Source organism: Ciconia boyciana, chromosome 15, assembly GCF_034638445.1.
Source record: "Ciconia boyciana chromosome 15, ASM3463844v1, whole genome shotgun sequence".
NCBI classification, from domain to species: domain Eukaryota; kingdom Metazoa; phylum Chordata; class Aves; order Ciconiiformes; family Ciconiidae; genus Ciconia; species Ciconia boyciana.
The window spans coordinates 3,869,039-3,889,035 of record NC_132948.1 but is presented as its reverse complement, the minus strand read 5'-3'; the positions used below and the strand labels follow the sequence as shown (position 1 = coordinate 3,889,035).

At 40.0% G+C, this 19,997-nt stretch overlaps 1 protein-coding gene across 3 annotated transcripts in view; it reads right to left on the bottom strand.

The window, feature by feature from the left end:
• The window catches only part of SUDS3 (SDS3 homolog, SIN3A corepressor complex component), a 37,886-nt gene extending 18,871 nt beyond the window's left edge, over positions 1 to 19,015 (bottom strand). For all 3 annotated transcript variants that reach the window (XM_072879850.1, XM_072879849.1, XM_072879851.1), the window contains exons 1-11: positions 18,759 to 19,015; positions 16,896 to 16,965; positions 15,819 to 15,874; positions 15,352 to 15,423; positions 13,017 to 13,036; positions 12,287 to 12,443; positions 8,877 to 8,972; positions 6,855 to 6,916; positions 5,924 to 5,945; positions 5,070 to 5,175; positions 800 to 884 (exon numbers count right to left, since the gene is read on the bottom strand). In XM_072879850.1, the coding sequence (XP_072735951.1) occupies positions 800 to 884; positions 5,070 to 5,175; positions 5,924 to 5,945; positions 6,855 to 6,916; positions 8,877 to 8,972; positions 12,287 to 12,443; positions 13,017 to 13,036; positions 15,352 to 15,423; positions 15,819 to 15,874; positions 16,896 to 16,965; positions 18,759 to 18,924 (912 nt within the window). In that variant the 5' untranslated portion in view covers positions 18,925 to 19,015. The remainder of the gene's footprint in view (positions 1 to 799; positions 885 to 5,069; positions 5,176 to 5,923; positions 5,946 to 6,854; positions 6,917 to 8,876; positions 8,973 to 12,286; positions 12,444 to 13,016; positions 13,037 to 15,351; positions 15,424 to 15,818; positions 15,875 to 16,895; positions 16,966 to 18,758) is intronic.
• Between the last annotated feature and the right edge of the window lie 982 nt (positions 19,016 to 19,997).

Sequence of the window (19,997 nt, the reverse complement as noted above, 5' to 3'; positions counted from 1 at the left end):
TGCAACTCATTTGGTTGAAAAGAAAATATTTTCCCTTAGCTGCCAAAACAAATTAAAGTTACTTTATTGGCTGATGGAAAAGAAGTGCATTCAAGTCTATCACTTCTTTCCTTGAAGTGTCTGGAATCTGCAAGCAAAGAATAAACTGTTCCCTTTGCCCAACTGATGCACTGCTCAAGCACTAAGCTTATTTTGCAGCAAGATTCACATCAATCTTCGGCACGCACCTCTCTTCACCTGCTTCTCTAAGCCTTAATCATCAGCCACAAGGAAATTGTCTCTGACAAATGACTCACCTGCCCTATGACCTGCCAGCTTACTTCACAACACATGTACTCTGGTTAGCAAGAAGAATTTTTTCCCCTTATAACAATGAAATTTGGTGACAAAAATTTTGCCTCATCCTCTCCTGGATTCCCAATGGGATTTTTTTTTTTTTTTTTTTAAATTTTGCATTAATAAAAACTGTATGTCTGTTCCTGAAATAATGGCAATGGAACTTCTGAATGTAGCGCCAATGAGATGCAACACCTCACTTCTCCCCATTTTTCCTGCCTGCCAAACTACTACTTGCAAAATGTAGGATCATTCTTTAGAAACACAGCAAGTCTTCTCCCATCTCAGATCTATCTCAAGAAGAGATCTCTCAACTCAGTTTCATCTTGGATTCAGCTTTTCTAGACACCAAACAACTTCATATTTGCTGAAAGTAATATTGATTTCTCTTAGTCCTTACTAGACACAGCCATCTACCTGCCTACACTGACCCACTCCCATGAAAAACAAAGCAGCCCACTACCTCATTGGCGCCCACAGAGCTGATCACACAGCTGATCTTAGTGTTCTCTTTAGATTCCAGGTAAATAGCCTGGCTCTTGTGGTACCTGCAAAAAAAAAAAATTAAATAAATAAAAAGCAACACATGAAACCATTAGCTGTCCAAAGACTGAGAAAGGAAACAGTAGTAAGATTGATAAAGCTAGGATTCTACAAGCATTTGGATAGAGTCAATATGAAGTCTGTCTTTCTTTCCACACCACTTTCCCCACCGTCACCCACATAAGGGTGGTTTCATTCTACACACACACACTCTTTGCATTTAAATGATGCTTCAGAATGCATGAAGCTCTCTCAATTCATATTCAATTCTGTACGCAGATTACTGAAAAGATTTCATATCTGAAAGAGGAAGGGGCAGAGCACCAAGCCACAAGATAGGAACACTGATTGACAACAAGCTCATGTTTCAAGAGTTAATCAAACTAGCCTTTCACATTTCAGACACAGGATGGATTTTAGAAGGCAACTCCATATTATGCCTGATAAAATGTGACAGAGCAAATCACTGACACTAAAAAGTTACTTACATTCCCCAATACAAATTACTAGTGCACCATCAGCAACAACAAAAAAGTAAATTGCACTCAATCATTGCAGTCTACGATTGTTTAAACAGAGACCTCAAATTTATAATACTGCCTTATTTTGTGAAAATACCCAAAATGGTAAGTGATGGGTAAGTGACTCTGTAAGAAGCTGTATATACCTGCCATAAGGAGGCCATGTCTAAGCATATCCATTTTTTCCCCCTTTTAGATTATATTTTAGTCATGCTATATATTTTTCTTAGTGCATTTTGTATAAAACAAAGTAAAAACTTCAAAATTCATAACTCTGAATTGCTTGATTTGATGGTCTTGCCTTCTTCACAGACCATGTTTCTGGTAAGTGCCTCAAAGTGTGCTAGACAAAACTCCCCAGTTTCTGTTTACTCTGCCTACGAGAGTTCCGTAGGCAGAACTAATTATACTGAAACAGATTATTTGTAAGTAAATAATCTTAATCAAGAGAGCACCAAAATGCTTTCTAGTTATAAAAGCATAACCTTATTTCCACCTTTACCCTAATCGTGATGTGCTTCATATTTAACTGGGCAATCCAAGTTGCAGAATCACTGCACAGAGATTCCCTCAGCAACTACTCACTATGCAACTCCTTGCAGTCTGATTGGCTGACAGCCATTTGTCAAAATGCACGGATTTGCATAATCTTTACAGTTATTTCTACAATAACCATACTGTAAATATGGAAGTCTTCCAATAGTTATTCCATAATCTCCTCCTACTGGCTCAAGTACTCAGCTTTTTCACACTGCTTGCCAGTAACAAGAATGATAGTGTCAGCTTTCAGCCTTTCAAACACACCAATTACCAATGGGCTGGGCGAGGTAATAAAAAACCCCTCAAATTCTGCAACCTTTAGACACTTGTGCCCAACCGTTATCTTTCCCCTTCATTTTAACAGAAAAGACGCCAGTGGGTTCCAGGGCACTGTAATAGCAGCAATGATCTGAGCCAAAAATCTCAGTTCACTGAGCTCGGATGATCATTAATTGATATAAAGGAACAGTATAAGCTACTACAAACCAGACCTCACTAAGATAAGACGTAAAAATCTCAGTCCAGCAGCATGCCATGCTGCGACTGCTTAAGCAAGGAGAATTGATGATCTTGATACAATTAGTGCACAAGCTTCCAAGTGCAGAGGATGCCACTCCAAATGACAGCTCTCAAAGTGGTATCTGTGCCTGCACTCAAAGGTGTTTCTTCCAATTTTTGAACTATCAGTGAATTCCAAAGCTAATGACACACATGCAGCTGGCTTCAGCCCCTGGATTTCACATCACAAGTTATGGTCCATCAGTAAATCTATGTTAACTGTGCACAGAAAAGGTAAGGTAACAAGTTAGTTCAGCACTTTTTCATTGAAGAGTTGCCTCAACTGTCTCATGCTCCATGCACACAGAGAGACAGGTCAGCTGAAGGCACAGTAGCCTGGTACATCTCAGTTACATGTTCATGTCTCAGCCTTTTGCTAAGTTTACATACACACAGGGGACCAGAGGGGTAGAACTGAGGAAAGTACTTCAGATGAAAAATGCAATGGAATTTAAGTTGACTTTCAAGAGAAGGAAAGTGCCAAACAACTCTTGCTTTTGCAGTAGGTAAAATACACCACAATACTGACAAGGGAGGCAAGCAGAAATAATTCCACTTTCTGCTACAAAATATTGTGCTGAAAGGCCAAGATTTTCAACTGCATCTCCATCAGAAGATTGAAAGAAATCACTCTGCATTGCTGTACGCAGACAAAGCTAAAAGCAAAAAGATGGTTGTTTTACAGTGAACTGTATTTTAGGATCTGATGGGGGGCATGGAGCAAATTGACTGAGGATAAAAAACTGAAGTCTAATTCCACATCCATCTGAAACTCCCTATACAAAGTCTCCACTTTGGAGATATGTTTGTGAAATGTCTCTGCAAGACCTTGGGGAGTCCATTACTAGCCTTAAATATTCACTATTTTGAGATAATGGTCCTTCACGGCTGCTGTCAGGAAACAGAGAAAGCAGTCACTCCTGAGCTGTCAGTTTTATTATTTCTGGTGCATGCCAGCAGCTACAGCCTTAATACACCTTAGAAAAAAATTACCCTCCCACTATGAAGAGTTACTTCACCATTTTAAAATACCAGCTATTTTGCACAAGTACTGTTACTATCAATCAAAAAATCTAGGCAGGATTATTACAGCCAAAGAATGTAAAATACTGATCTTAAAACAGCATAAGAACAAGGAAGACAGGAAAGGCAACAGCTGGAATTCCTGACAGTGAGACCCCCATGACAATTGAATTCAGCAAGATGAAAATATCTGTTAGTGTTTTATGCCCAAACTAGATACCTTTCAGACAGAGCTGGTGCTTTTGAGAGATTCATCTAGGCTCACTGAAGGTCTCCCAGGTTTAAATTTAGTGGGAGCTTGGGAGCTTTACTGACAGATTACTCCAGATTTCTTCTTTCCTTCTGGGTTTTTTTTTTTTTTGGTGGTGGTGGTGGTTTTTTTTTTTTACTTATGCACTTTACAGTACTCCACATGCTTAAAAATTCTGAAGAACAGTTTATTCATGCAAATATATCCTAGAGGATAGCCACATTACACAAAAAAATTTATCAAACAAACAAAAAAGAACTTAATGAATTTGTGAAGTGACAAGTAGCCTGTTCAGTTCACGTCTGCTTTATGCTTCACGGAAGTTTAAGCTCCAGGCAGCAGCTTTTGTCAGAGTTGTATACATTGAAGCCTTGATGAAACTTCACTGTCAGAAGGCTAGCAGAAGGAAAACCTGACCAACTGTACAAGATGGCTGTTGTGTAAAAAACAAGCTTCACACCTATCATTTTCTGTGATAAAATTACAACCTCGTCACTTGTTATTTTGAGCCACCAGAACGCCAAAGTAGGGTACAAATAAGCATATGACTTGCAAATTGCTTTCTGCTCAAGGAGTACTAGATTGCCCCCTTGATTATCCAGTTGTGCACGTCTCACGGATTAAGTTTAAGACCTACTAAGATTTCTCTGCAAAATTTAATATTTTCCTTGCGTTTTGTGAGGCTTGCACAGCTACATGCCCATAAAACTTAACAGAGCTAAATCCAATCAGCAATTCTGAAGTTGCTTCTCCCATGTGGGTTTGATCTTTAAAGGTTATTTGGATTTATTAGAAACATTTTTCATTCTGCTCATCTGGTGCACAACACTTCTTCTGCCACCTTGTGGAACGATGGGCTAGCGTTCTATAAAACTGAACACCAGAATTCTGAATACTGCCGACACCGCTGTACCTGCAATAACAGAGTGCTTGTATCCTAGCTGACCGGCTTCACAACTACATCACACTGCGTCTGCTGGTGGTTCTCTTACTTAACATTAGGTTTGACAAAAATGTTTCCGAAGTGTCACAGCATGCACTACTGACTCTATGGAAAAGATTTAAGTCTCCTTTTATTGAGCCAGTAGATACTCCTCAAAGTCTATGAGGTCTAAACACTCCATTAGCACTTCTAATTTACCAAAGTCACAATGATAGCCCTTGGAGGAAGTGGCTAACCTCTGCCGAAACACGTTTTGTCCTCAAATTTTTTTATCAAAGCAATTTCTCTCTGCAGTCTTTGTCTCCTCACTACACAAGGCTCAGACTGATTAAAACAGAAATTTACCAGGACTTACCATCTCTTATCATAGTAGAGTTTTCCATCTTCTATCCGGGCTTCAAACCGCTGTGCTGGAGACTCTGCTGGTGTAGCTGGCAGGTGTTCGGGAGAGGAGGGAGAGGCTGAGAACAGGAGAGAGACTGTGTTTAAGACCAGCATGTGTCCACCACACAGTGGCATTTCTGACTGCAGAATTGCAATTAATAAGGTCATGTTAAGCAGAAATAATAAGCACAGAAAGCTACAAACTCAAATTTCCATCAGAAAAAATATTCTCTATTGCGATGAATAATTCATCCTCTGCCTTGAGTATATAAATTATAATATTCACTGAAATATAACATTTATCTGAAAAAATATTGATAGGCAGGTGATAAGACAATACGTCCTTGATTTTCTTTTAATTCTAATCTATAGTGAAGTAGTTAAATAGTGTCAGAATTCCTTAGGCAAGTTAGTACCACTCTATCTTGAAATAAAGTGTACAGACACATCTAGAGAGCTGAAGGCATAAAAACATAAGTTCTCAATCCCTCCATCTACCTGACAAGCAGGCAAGCTGCCCGGATGCATCTGAATATAATGGAAAAACCTCTTTACACAGTTAGATTGTCGCATGCCCAAATGTTTCAGCCACCAAAGATGCATACGCCTCCCTTCCCATCCCTGACAAAATTCAGGGCAGACAAAGAGACTCCACACAGCACCCATTTGCCACAGTAGCTACACAAAGAACAGCAATTACACAGTCAAAACAATTATACAGTCAAATTACACAGTCAGCAATTGTACAGTCAAAAAGTCTACGATATAATTCTCTGTTCAAAACAGCATGACTGTGAACAAGTTCCAGTGCAACTGTTAACTCACCTGGTCTCTTGGGTGATTTAAGCTACATGGAAAGAGAGCAAAGAAGCATTAGAGATCTGACATGAGCCACAGAAGTCTGCAGTAATAATTTCAGACAGTCTTACTTCCCATACTCTAAATGGTTCTTTTTTAAAATGTACCGTTAAGTGGCATAACACATAACCAGAATAGCATGCTATAAACAGCCAAAGGTGTAGATAATCAGTATCACGATACAAAAGGTCTACAAACTGAACTTCAGAGCATTCCAATAATCCACTAAAGTCACAACCAAACCCATTTAACACACTGTATTTTTGAACATGATCCAACATTTCTCAGGGTACACAAAATACAGGAGATAAATCATTAGAGACACCTCAACAGCTGGCACAACAAACATGCTCCACTACCATCCTCAAAAGCCTTAATGAGCAGCCTCTATTATAGGAAATTAGATAAGCCTTAAAGTGTTTAGCAAGAAAGCAATAGGTTAATCAAATCTAGAAAAACTATAAACATACACACTGCACCCTATCCAGTTTGCTGAAGTGTCACAACAGTGGGGAGAAAAAAAAACCCCCAAAACTAAAAAAATACCACCCCAAACTAAGGCCTAAAACAGAGGCAGCCTGTGATCTCACAGAAAGATGTGTTAACATCTGTTCAGCCGTGTGGAGGAAGAAAGAAACTCCTTAAGATAGCTCATCACTTCGTTCAGACAAAAGGTAACATTTTTAGATGACAGTCATTTTAATTAGGTTAATTAAACCTATTAGAATAAAAGGGAGGAGATACCATCTTGCTAAGTCTTTTACTGTGTTACTTCAGAAAGCCTACTGGGATGAAACAGTCCCACATCTTAAAAAGGAACATAAAACAGAGAGCTCTGTTCTCTTCAGGGGAAAGCATCTTTAAAACAAAGAAATACAAATAAAGCAATAATCCCTACCTTATTCAGTGTTCTCAGGTCCTCCATTATTTGCTCATCAGTCAACAAATAATTTAGCTGAGGTATCCAGAATTAAGGTTCCCATAAGCTCTTGACAATCAAGGCTAAAAATTAAAGGTCAATGACATTTCACTAGACTAAATGTAAACCAAAAGCTTTCGGCGAAGCTGCATAAGATTCTAGTGTCATACTTGAGCTTTTTTTGTCATAAGAGTTAATACAAGTCCATCTCCACAGAGCCTCATATTTAGCAGCAAATAGAGTGCAAAATCATTTTAACTTATTCAGACATAACCATCAATGAAAAACCTTTAGTGCATTGACATTTACTTCATGGAGGCATCAAGCCCTAGCATTTTCAGTGTTTTTCATCTTGCATTTCTGTAGAGAACAATCTGGGAGCTGAAACACAACAGACTCGCTTCAGATTTTCTACAATGAAGCCAAATCCCACCCAAACCTAGGAAAAGAAACTCATTATTTTGCAACTCAGTAAGCAGGAATAGAGAGATAGGGAGAAGAGGGGAAAGCCCCACCAAAAAAAAAAAAAATCAAAAAAGAACCAGAAGATAAAGCCAGAGGCACAAAACACATCCTTGTGTGGATGAGGATAAATAAAGAGCCTACCATTCACCCGACAACAAAAACAAAATCTTAAAACACAGAGGTTAGTGTATTTTAGCCTTATTAGAGCTCCGCTGTCATTTTGTGGAGTAGGCATCGTCCTACTTCCCTTTTCTACTGCTCTTCTGTCATTTCCACACAAGAAAAACCTAAGTACACAGAAGGAAAACAATACCCAAAGCAGTGGACCTTCTCTCCAGCTTTAATCTACAGTGTTTCTGCAAAACAGCTGTTAAGTCAGAAGTATTCAAAGTATTAAACTAAAGTTAACAATTGCTAGGCTGCATTTTAAGGATTTTGGTTCTGATGGACTTTAATCCTCTCCCCAGTGAGGAAAGGCAGGCAGAGTTTCACACTGTGGCTGCTGTATCATGCTCAATTAGTAGGTCATATTCACTATGGAACTCATTTATTTTGGATGAGATAGGGGCACTAATAAATAGAATTTTTTTTTTCCTGAAAGAGTGAACAGAATCTCCAACCAGAAAGAGGTTAATTAAAAATGGAGATGCTTGTGACCATCCTGCATGAACTCTAGAAGTTCAAGGTTTGATATTGCCTTCAGAAAATGAGAGTCACTCAGAAGTCGTAAGATAAGGTTTTTTTAATCTGATTTAAGCCATACAAGTTTGGAATCTAATAATAAGCCTCTGCAAAGCAAATATCATTGCCTTCCTTTCCAGGTGAATTTAATACACAAATAGAAAAAGTGCCTATCATGACAGAGGAGCTAAAAATGTATTTCCAGAAGCCAAAGAACATTATAAGAAACATGCAACAAGGCAAAAGAGAAGGATTACATATACATGTTTTTGTCTCTCTCGTAATATATAAAAACAAGATGGATTTTCATCCTTTTTTATTCAAAGAACAAATCTAGCACTCCTTGCTTTTGCTACGCATCTCTCTGGATTAGAGATCTGAAGCCTTTATCAGAAATGGAAAAACTAGTTTGATATGACAAATATGATCTTTCTGGCAAATGTTTTGTCATATCTTGAAATAAGAAAAGCTTTCGCTCATGTAAAAAGCCATTTACTATCTATGGAATCAATTACCTCGGCATTTATACGTAACATTCTTTTAAAGTTTTTCCTTTGTGAAAAAGATTGCCTGAAGAATTCAAACTACTCTCACTGACAAAAAAAAAAAAAATCAAATAAGTTATATCACAACACTGTGAAGTTTAAGTTAGGATACCGAGGGATCTCCAAAAACTGGTTGTGTTATATTAGTTCATCACACATTATACACGACAAATTGTACTTCAGTATTTCCTAGCTTAAAATCTGATCCTAGCACCTCATTTCATTTTCCTTCCTGTACAAAACAACATAAATGCAGGTAGCATGCTGGCCTCAAACACAATAGCCCTCCAATGACTCTGTAAAAGGATATCAGGGGCAGGTTTCCTTCTCTTGTCTGGGATAGGAACTGGATCATTTGGTCTTCGCCTCAGTTTCCTTGTCATAATAGGCTTCACTTCCATTGAATCTGTAGAGTAATGAAGTTGGAGAACTGATAAGACCAGAGGGAAAGGCGTAAGAAGCAGCAGCTTTCTACACAGGGCACAAGGAAAATAGTCTTTCCTCCTCCATACAGAAAACTGGAATTATTTTTTTTTGTGATAGCTTCCAGCATCCAAAGCTGGAACTGCTGACAGTGAATACAAGTTCCCTTTCATACTAGGTCACTGTTCAGTAACAGCGTTGTGATGCCATGGTTACAGCTTCCGTGGGCTGGAAGTAGCACAGTTGGTTTGGGGACATTTTACAGCTCCTGCAGGTATAGATAAGAAGCACAATGATGCTGCAAGGATTCAGGGCAAACTTCTTTAATGCTAGTGCTATCCGCTTTTAAACATATCATTTAAAAAGCAAAGTTCATGGAGTTCTTTGCTAAGAAAACTTGGATAGTTAATAGCATGTAAAACATCAACTACAAATCAATTGCTCTCTTTCTTGTCTTCAAGCTGGAAAAATAGCTTTGCCAAAGGAATACAGATAATTATTGCATTCAAGACTGATACAAGTCTGCTGGAGTAATTTTAAACACAAATAGTATTTAAATTCAGATTATCTAAAAAATGTTTCAAATTATGGTTAATGAAATGAACCTAATTAATAACATGCAGAGCAGCAGTTGCCAGGAAATAAATTGTAGCATATACACTGGGGAAAAAGAAAAAAAATCTGTTAAAAATTGAAACACAAGTCTCATCACCAAGTAATTAGCTGAAATTACAGTTTGTCCAAATGTCTACAGGTAGTCTTAACTGAACTACTTTACTCAAACTCTCACAAATCATTCCTTCATTTATGAAGATATCTTGAATTGGCAACCAAGAGACCACATCTTAAATGCTAAACACATCATCTCACCTCTCTTTCTATGTGCTGAGAATTATTCGCTCATCTTTAAGTACGCCTGAATCACATCCTAGGTAGCACTTACGTCTACGAAGCCTCTTTGGCTCCCTCTAGACGCTAAAACCTTGAGCAGCTATGCATGTTCAAAATACACCAAATTACTCTTCTCCTTATCTCAAGGGTGAACAAGGATGACCATGCTGTACATCAAGGGAAAAAAAATATTATGATAAAAGCTTTAAAAAAAAAAAAGCCACCCACTGAGCATATGCCAAAGGAAACCTTATCTCTAGGATTCAAAGCTGAATTTTAAAAACACTGAACATTAATAGCCCTGGAGACACTAAAAATGTAACTTGCTGTGTTGAATGTAAGCCATTCTTCTCATTTGTTAAGACCAAGTTACAAGAGCCTCAGAAGAGGGGTTTGAAGCACTTACTCAAGGTGATATGCAGCTAAGTGGAGAAGGCTTTTTCTCCTTTTTAAAGATTAGTTTCAAATGAGTTGTCACAAAGTTATCTATATTGCTTAAAACGTGAATAAGGCAGACAGATCAATTTTCTTCTCTCTTTATTTCAGCACCCTGTACCTTAAAATTGTGACAAGTCAGCACCAAACAAGTTTTCAGAAAAAACCCAGAGTTTGAGAGTCTTACATTTACTGTTAAACATTTGAAGAACTTTAAGATTCCAGAGATTCATGAAAACTTTATAAAGGAAGTTTTGAAGAGGTGCTAAAGCAACAACACATTTAACCTGAAACACAGTCTTGCATGAGGCTTAATAGTTAAGAACCACACTATACAACGTTCCAGAACAGGAGGCAACTATTGCAACCTAAACTGCAACACTCCCAGCGCTCACAGATGAGCCTGTTCATCAGGTTGCTAACTTGCATCCTTGTATACACTGAACTTCCATAGGTTTTAAAAACTATCGAGTCCACATCAGTTCCAGTATTCTTATTTCTTAGCCTCTAGTGCATGTTCACAACAAAATCTGTTACTTCTAAAGAAATCGCATTGCATTTCCGCTAGTCTTGAAGGAAGGAGATAAGGGAGGGCTAACAAACACAGAATGGATCTCTTCTCCACAGTTACTTACATACCTTCTCCTAGAGTCATATTTGATGAAACAGCTCATCTCTTCAGGACACACAACAATGGGGGGACACATTTCCCTGAAGAGGATTAATCTGGTCCCCAAATCAGACTACTAAATAGTCCTTTTTACCCCTCCCACTCTCCCTTTAACTCTGCAAATCTGAATCCTGATGTTAAGAGCTGTCCCACCGACACAGAAATTGGATTCCTTCAGACTCCTAAAATACTGGTATGCAGGTTTCCAAAGGTAAGATCTAGTCGGATCCTGATCCACTAATGAAAATCTGCTTACAATATTAGTACTGTATCCCAACTTAGTAGTGAACAGACACGAGCACAGGATAACAATAGGAAAGTTAAGGCTAAGGCACAGTTTGTAAGATCTGACTAGACTTCATAATTAAAAAACCAAAGAGATCAGGGAAACAGCATAGCTCAAACTGTCTTCCAGTCCAGATTAGCCCTAACAGTTTGTACTGTTGCAAAAGCCAAGGGCACTCTTGAATATGTCCATATATCTTGTAGATAGCAAGTTTTAATTCTCGCTTCTGAACACTAATTAAATTATCAGCTTACATAACTTCTGTAGATACTGTGCAAGAAAGATATAAAAGGTGTAACTCATGGACAGGCCTCAGTAACGCAACCAACATTATCTGTCCATGAAGTGAGGGAGTTGCTCTTAGAAAGATAATTAAATCAGACTTTTGGTTCAGTATCACAGCAACACAATTTGTGAAGGAGGCTAATTCCCCTCTACTTAGCTCCACTGTGTCAATTACTGCAAAGAGCACTGCCAAGGCACCAAGGGTACCAACTGGTCTCATGAAAAGAAATCTGTCCATTTAATGTCCATTTTCCAGAGTCTGGACACAAATGTAGCTCACAAATCTATTTTTCTGGCTTTAAGTAGCACATTTCAACCTTTATTGTTTGCCTTTCTTCAACTTCTTGACCACCTATTACTGAGAAAAAAAGGACACAGTTTGCAACCTGGCACCGCCGGTTAGGTCAGTATTGTGGCATATCTCAATAGTTTTATTGCCAGATCACAGGAACTAAAGAAGCCCCTTTCCCTGCATATAAAAAAGCCTATCCATTCTGCTGCTTCACTGGCACTATTTTGATTCACCTGTTAGTAATTCAGGTCACTGAATTTTCTGAATGCTTTCTCCATTAAAAGACCACCAATTTGTGTTCTACATCTGGACATTTGGAAAGCTTTAAAGCCTTCACGCTAGCTGTCTGTATAAACCAGCATTGCTACCTTTATATCTTTTTTTCTAAGCAGTAGCAGAGTGGATAAGACAAATGACAGATGCCTATCTTGTTTTTACCTCCTGTTAATTCCATGGTTAGCTTTTCATTCTCAATCATCTTCTTTTTCTCTTCCAACTCTGCAATCAAATTTTCCTTAAGCTCAATTTTCTTATCTTCAAACTCCTTTGCTGCTGCCTTCTTCTCCTTGACATAATTTTTTTCCACCTGATCTGTCTAATGCAAACCAGAAGAATAAAAAGGTTAACTAAGGAGCCAATGACTCAAGTTATGGATATCACAACAACTTCTTTCAACTACTGTATTGATTGGCCTTCCAGTTCAAAACTGGAGCCAGTTCTAAAGATTATCAATATTCACAATCGACAGAAAAACATCTAAAAATGACTAAGCAGTACTATATTGGCAAAAGAATTAATTATTTTTAAAAAACATTTTAATGTTGCATACCGTATCAAGTCTCTAGCAGAGAGCTCTTCAGATTTATAAACAGCACTATCATTTACCACCTCAGACAAGCTTTTTAAACAAGCCAAATGCACAGCCAGCATACAGCAGCCCAAGAGCAAATATTTATTTTAATTCTATTTTAGTGACAAAGACCAGAAGTTACTTAAAGTAATACCAACAGTAGGCTGTACTACATCTCAAGTGTAGTAATGCTAGCTAGAGGAAGAAAATTTATTTAAGCCTTCTGCGAAAACAAGCACAAGTACTAGTTGATGAAACAGGAGGTTTATACCTCTTCTATCTAGTTAATATATATTTTGATAAATTAAGAGTACTTACTTCCAGCTGGAGGAACAGTTCTGAAAGAGAAGAAAGGCTTAATTTATTATCTTCAAAGATGCACAAAATTAATTCCCTGCCATTTTAAGTCATTGAATATTGCAACCAAGAGAGGCGGTGACCTAAATAGTGTAGTACTCATCCAAACTCTACTCTCACTTTGCAGTTTCACACTGAAAAGACAGTAACTATGAAAATATTCCACAAAAATTTATTGTTAATTGAAGTTTTCTACAGGTTGTCAAGCTGATTTGCAAGCTTACACAGCAGTACTCCATACTATTCAGTTCAACTACTATTCCCAGCAGTACTAAGCATGTAGTCCACCTTTCTTCCAGTTTAATTACAATCAATTAATACTAGATACAAGCTTTCCAGATAGAAGCTTGAAACACATAGCTGAATGTATGGCTGGCAAAAATTCACAGTTTAAGCCATCTTCATGAATTTCAGCAATGACTGGTTCAGAAATAATTCTGCAGCTGTTAGAAGATTCATCTACTCAACTCATACGTGTCTGATTTCAGGCTGTTTATGCCCGAGAAAAGCCAGGAAATTGTTATGTAACACTGAAGGTGAAGTTCTAACACATGGCAATGATTAGTTCAAGACAGACCTATGGATGGGGTGAATGGATTTCTGGGTGTGAAATAGTCCTGCTACCGATGTTTGTGCAATTCCTAACAACTTGAAATTAAGCAGGATGGGACCCTTCTTATGTTCCCTGGAGGACACAATGCCCAACACAAAGTTTTTACTCAAGGTAGTGCCAAGAAAAGCCAACTAAGGCACCCGATCAGTCCTCAAGTCACCATATTTCACCAGCATATTAAGCTTTGGCAATACGTGAAATTGTAAAAACTTCTGTAAAGATCACAGGCTTAAAATATGTTTTGGAGAAGACTGTAGTAGGAATACTGTACCTTTTTTTTTTAAAATAATTTTAAAACACAACAAAATAGAAACCAAAGATTATAATAGCCTGATAAAAATCAAACCTTGTGTTTGCAAAGGCCTCTACCAATTGAGCATGGAAGCAGTATTATGGAGGTAATCAAATGCAGGTACATCTAAACTGTTGCTTTAATATCTGTGATTCTCAAAAAAACCAAACCCCAAAAACCTCAACATGGGAAGGATAAACATAAAAGACCATTCTTCCTGTAGTACTAGGCGGTTGGATTTTATCATAAAATTGAACGTTATCACCGTCTGCCCTCCTGTGGAAGAAATATGTTACTGCAGCACTGGTCTTTGCCAGCCAGAAACACAAGTTTGCAGTTAGTCTCAATTTTATCAAAACAACCCAATATTACTAGAATGCAGCTCTAGCGTCCATGAAATTCATCTCAGAAGTCAGATTCCTGTTAACAAGAAGTAGTTCAATTCACCTAAATTCCTCAAGCCAATCCTTTACCATCCCAAGCACTTTTAGAAAGACACAATTTATACTGTTCAAAGGTTGGAGTACATTAGCCATCATACAACTGCCACTGCCTCTCTGTCATATTTCCCAGAGTAATGGCCCAGGCATTACAGGATTCATCCAACTTTTCTAAAGGAAGAACAGCTACTTTTCCTATTTTCACATAATAGCTTCTATAAAAGGCCCTGCTTCAGTATCTAAGATAAGAACCTACTGGAAAGAGAACAAGAAAGAGGGAGGGCAGGCAAACGGATCTGATTTTCAAGCCATTTCTCTGCAGTAATGCAATAAAGGCTACCCAGAAGAGCTGAGAGCTAGGCACTTTAAAAATTAACTTAGGCCTTCACTCCTGAAACAGAGCGCCAGAACACAAAGTACAGGCAGCCCATTCGCTGTCACAGCTATACAGAATAACAGTTTCAGCAGCAAGTCCTCTGTATGCATTGTTGCAGGGCTCAAAACAGATCTTTGGGAAAGCGTGTAGTCCTAACTTTCCATTCCTGCAAACTGAAAGAAACAGCGCACCTGAAGGTTTCAGACAAGCTGCACAAAAGAACAAGCCAAAGTGGGAGACTATAGGTTAGGCACAGTGCCACATAAAAACGAAACAATTTTTTTACTTGCGCTTTTTCACACAAATGAAGACTAAAACTGTTTATTGGTGTTTAGTAGACAGTCAGCAAACCATGCTGATGAAAAAAAAAATTTAAAAAAAATCAAGACAGATCCCATCATGCTTCATGCACTCTCAAAAAAAACACCTACACTATACCCTCTGAAGCAGAACCACCCTTTACTCCAGCAAGTTCCTTTTCTTTAAAGGACAGGATTACCATTATTTTTCTTCAGGTGTTATAAAAACCATTAGTTTAAGTTGTATGCAGCATCTTAGAAAGAAATTCAGCTTACCTGCATTTCGTATCCTTTCTTTGTACTGCTGGTCCAATTTTTTCATCCTTTTCTGATATTCCTGAAGAGTACCTAGTTGAAATAAATAGTGGATTCCCACTGGAATTTTATTTTTTCCAAGTATTAAATTTTCTCAAGGAGCCATACACCACTTGAAACACAAATACTAATATCTGAAATCAGAAAACTACAGTTCTAGTTTGCTTATTTTGATAAGCATGTTCCCTGTTTTTTCAGAAAGCCGACTACTCCTTTTAAGAAATCCTTTAGTACACAGAGGCTTAGCTACAAGTGTTTAGAGGGACAAAGGATGGAAAGTGGCTGACTTTTTTCACTACGCAGCATGACTGAGAGCCACCATTCAGTGAAGGATGTGGCTTATATCTTTCAAAACCCTCATCCTTCTATGACCTTTGAAAAGTGCTGAAAACTGTTTAGGAAAAAAAGCTATCCCCTCCAAAGCCTACCTTCCTGCAATTGTTGTAATTGCCTCTTCAGAGATGCCAGTTTGTCCTGATACATCCTGCAAAGATAGAGAGCACGCAACTTTAGTTTGAAAAACAAATATACATCATTTATTTCACTATCTGTTTAGGTAGGTTACAATGTGTTTACACAGAATTAAAAACTTCTCAGAAGAACTTCAGGAAACAAACAAACAACAACTAAAAGAATTTTATTCAAATTAAAGGTTATCATTCTGTCTAAAAACCCTGCCACCCCATTCGTTTTACAATGCACCCAAACCAATTATTTTGGGAACAGTTCAGGGTAAAATAGGGGGTTTTGGGTTTTTTGTTTGGTTGGGTTTTTAATGTCGAAATCTAAAATGACATTTAGATCTACAGATACCAGAAACTTTACAACAGAACTATTCTGCCACTTTGTCAAGTCTTAATATTTGTGTATTAGTTCCCTACTTATAAAACAGAAGGCATTTCCTCGCATAGATCTTGACATTATAAAAAAACCCCACAGTCTATTCCTGGCACTGTTGCAAACTTGCATTCCCCTTCTCACATATCTGTGGTTTAACACAGGTCAGGACTTCCTGACCTGCATAAAAACATGTCTCTGCCAGTAAGCAAGAACACAAAATACTGCAAATACACCTAAACATCAAGGGAAACTATTTCAAGTCTCCAAAAAGCCTGTCTTCTTGGACGGGACTAGCATTCTGTTGTTTAAGGGGTTTTAATAGGCATGTTGCTTTTTGCTTGGCTTCTATAAAGGAGATCCTTTATTTTATTTGAAGGATCTCTCTGCAGCGGGATTCATTTGCAGCAAAACTCAGCGGCTCCCAGAAACTCATACCTATTTCTTTGTTCAAAACAGTAGCAGTGCTTAGTTTCTTAAACACATATAGAACAGAGAAAGTAACTGAGGATAGAAGAAATACAAGTATATGGACTCATTAGTTATTACATTAGGCGAGGGACTCCAAAACCCCAATCTTGGCCCAAAACATTGCAGAGTTTTATGCAAAAAAACCACCCCAAATAAACAGAACATTACCTTACTTCTGATTAGAATGAATTACTTACTGTTCTTTCATTTCTACAAAGTCCTCTTCCTCATGTTTTGCCAGGTCAGTTTCACTGGCATCCTCAGTGTCTAAATGAGGCAAAGAATGACTTGTTAAAACTAAAGAAATATTTTAAAAAAACCAAAGTAGTAAGTTATTTAAAAACAAAGAAAGAAACAAACAAGAAGTCCCCAAACCTCAGACAATTTAACCTCAAATACACAACCAGACAGGCCTCTGGAGAGGCGAATTCAGAAGTGAAATGAACCATCTCATCTCTTTCCTGCAACTGCAAGTTAACCTATGTAAATCCTCTGGTAGTTTTGCAATTAAGCTTACATCAAGTCTAAACAACTTCAACTGCTGTGGTAATTTCTTCCCAGTTTAAGACAACAGGTTCTACATTAACATTCACATACACAAAGGTGAGACAGAAACAGTCTAAAGACTCTGAAAAACGTTTCACAGACTTCTTCCTACAGTTTTGCCCATGACTTAATACACTGTATGGAAGACAATGACTGAAACAGCTGTAACTGATTCTGCACTTTGACTGGAAACACTCCAAAATGAAAATACTCTGACTAGATGCTGTTGGGGTTGACCACAAAGGTCTCACTAAAAATAACAAAAGTTACTTGCTGTGATCTGAACTTGGCTTCTCAGCTACGTGTTGCACAGACGTACTTCAACGTTTACACATAACAAAGGCTAGCAATACCATAAAGATAGTCCCAGTTTTATGAATATATAAACCACAAACAAATTAAACCAATATGGGTCTGCTAGTTTTCTGCTATGCCTTTTCAGGCTTATATTTATAAGACATGGGTAGCCAATTAATTACCTTTCCTCCCCAAGGAGAGGTCAGTGCCTCCAGGCCAGAGTTGTGGTAGGCAGGGTACAGCTGTAGAGCCTAAACTATGGCTACATTCCCCACATATGGATGGGGGGGCACCAGTCCCTTAAATCAAACCTTCCTCAGATTTTTCTTAAACTAGGAACAAACACTTTAAGCTTACATGTGTTAACGTAAAATTCAACACGCCAAAGATAAAACAAAAAGTTTTAACTGAAAGAAAAATACTTGGATGTCTAGGTCACCATAGAGGACTTCAATACCCAGTTTACTTGTGTGCAGCCACGGAGAGCCCCACACTGACCAGCACACTGTCAGCCTTTGTAAGGATCTATGGGTTTGGCTCTGGCACCTCATTCATGAACGCACCAGACGTGATGGAGGACTCTGGCTGACAGAGCAACAGGCACTGTCAAAGGGTCATTCTTCATCTCCCTTATATGTTATTTTATGGATCCTACACCCCAGAATACTCTGGGTTGTACTTCTGTTTCCTCTTCTCCACTGCTTTCCTGGTCCTTCCACAAAACCCTTCTTTCCTCTAACATCCCCTTACTTCTGTCCATGCTGCTTCTACCTTAACTGCCTCCTTCCCCCTTCACACCACAGAAACACAACCAAGTTCCGCACCCCAGACTCCTCCACCACTTTTACCCTGTTGTCCCATACGCTCCATCCCACCTCCTCAGCGCTCTCCCCTTCTCTCGCTGCCTCTTCTTCACCTGAGAAACCACTCCAATGCCTTCGTTTTTCGCCTCTTCCACAGGGAACGCCAGCAATCTAACAGGCCCTTGTTTCCTTCGCGTTTTCTTCCTGCTCCAGACCACTCCTCCACCAAACCCGACCCAAGCCTTTCTTCCCCAAACACGCTCCTCCGTCTCCCCGGCGCACCTGCCCGCAGCGGTCCCCTTCCTCAACCCGAGCCCCAGGCGCCTCCGCGTCCCCCCCGCCCTCTCCCAGGGCACCAGAGCCCTCCCCAGCCCCTCTCCCCCCGGCTCCGGCCCAGCCCGCCACGCTACCAACCCTCATCGGAGTCGCGGGCCCGAGCGCTCCGCTCGCCGTCCTCCTCCTCGGCGCTCTCCAGCTCCTCCTCCTCGTAGTACTCGGGGCCGGGGGGCATGGCGCTGGCGGGCGCCCCAGGCGGAGCGGGAGCCGGCGGCGTGGCAGACACCAGCCCGGCCGCGCTCATAGCGACGGGACGCAGCCGCCGCCGCGGGCCCGCGCCTCCGCCCGGCGCTCGGCAACGGCGCCAGGACCCGCGCCGCCACTTCCGCTTCCGGGCGGCCGCCCCACTGCCGGAGCGCCGCGCCGGCGAACGCGGCGGGCACCTAAAGGGGGTCCTGGGGCGGAGGCTGGCGCTGCGCCGCGGGTTCGAGGCCCGGCCCCGCCGGTAGCGTGGGCCAAAGCTTCAGCCGCGCCTCGGGCTTGCTCTGTCAGGCTTTACCCTTCAGGGGGCTTATGGGGGGAAAGGGGGCTCTGCCTGCACCTCCAGAGACCCGTAGTCTCACTTTTTGCCCCCAGGATGACCCCACCTGCCGTGAAACGTCTGTATGGCAGGACACGGACACGCAGCAGTGCCGCTGCTCGCCAGGCGAGAGCAGGACCTTGCGGTGGTGGGAATGGACTTAGGACACTTACACTACTCTTTCCAATTTTCTTATTTAATGCAGAAGTTACTTCCTTGTTCCTCTGTGCTCTCAACAAAGCACCACCACAGTACCACATCTCGCCTTCACCCAGGGGAAGCAGTTGCTCCGTGCCAGTAAATAGCAGCTTTCCTAGAACAAACCTCCAAAGCCATTAGGAACGTCTCACATCTGCTGGATACAGGTTATCCTCCTGACCAGACGCTGCTACAAAATTAAGGACCCAGATCTAGATCCTGCAGTGAGATTCACATGCAGACCATTAAACACAGGGTCCCACTCCGTATGAAAATGCCTCCCATTGATATTTCAGGCTAAATATATCATTTAGCCCCTTTTCTGGAATTGTAAGTCACCTGGGAAGAATTAGTTAGCCTCATTGCCTCCAGCAGAGCCATACTAAACATCTACCTTAACAGTTGTGAGGTGCATTCCTCAAATACACAACTTATTGACTCACTGAGATACCATAAACATCTAGCCAAGAGAAAGGAAACAATGGGTTTTATCTAAAGGAGGACTGCACTCAAAGCACTGCAGCGCTTTTTTAAACTCGCTGAACCGGGCATTCAGCAGCCGAGAGGAGCACCAGGTCACACACTTTGTTCTGAAAAGA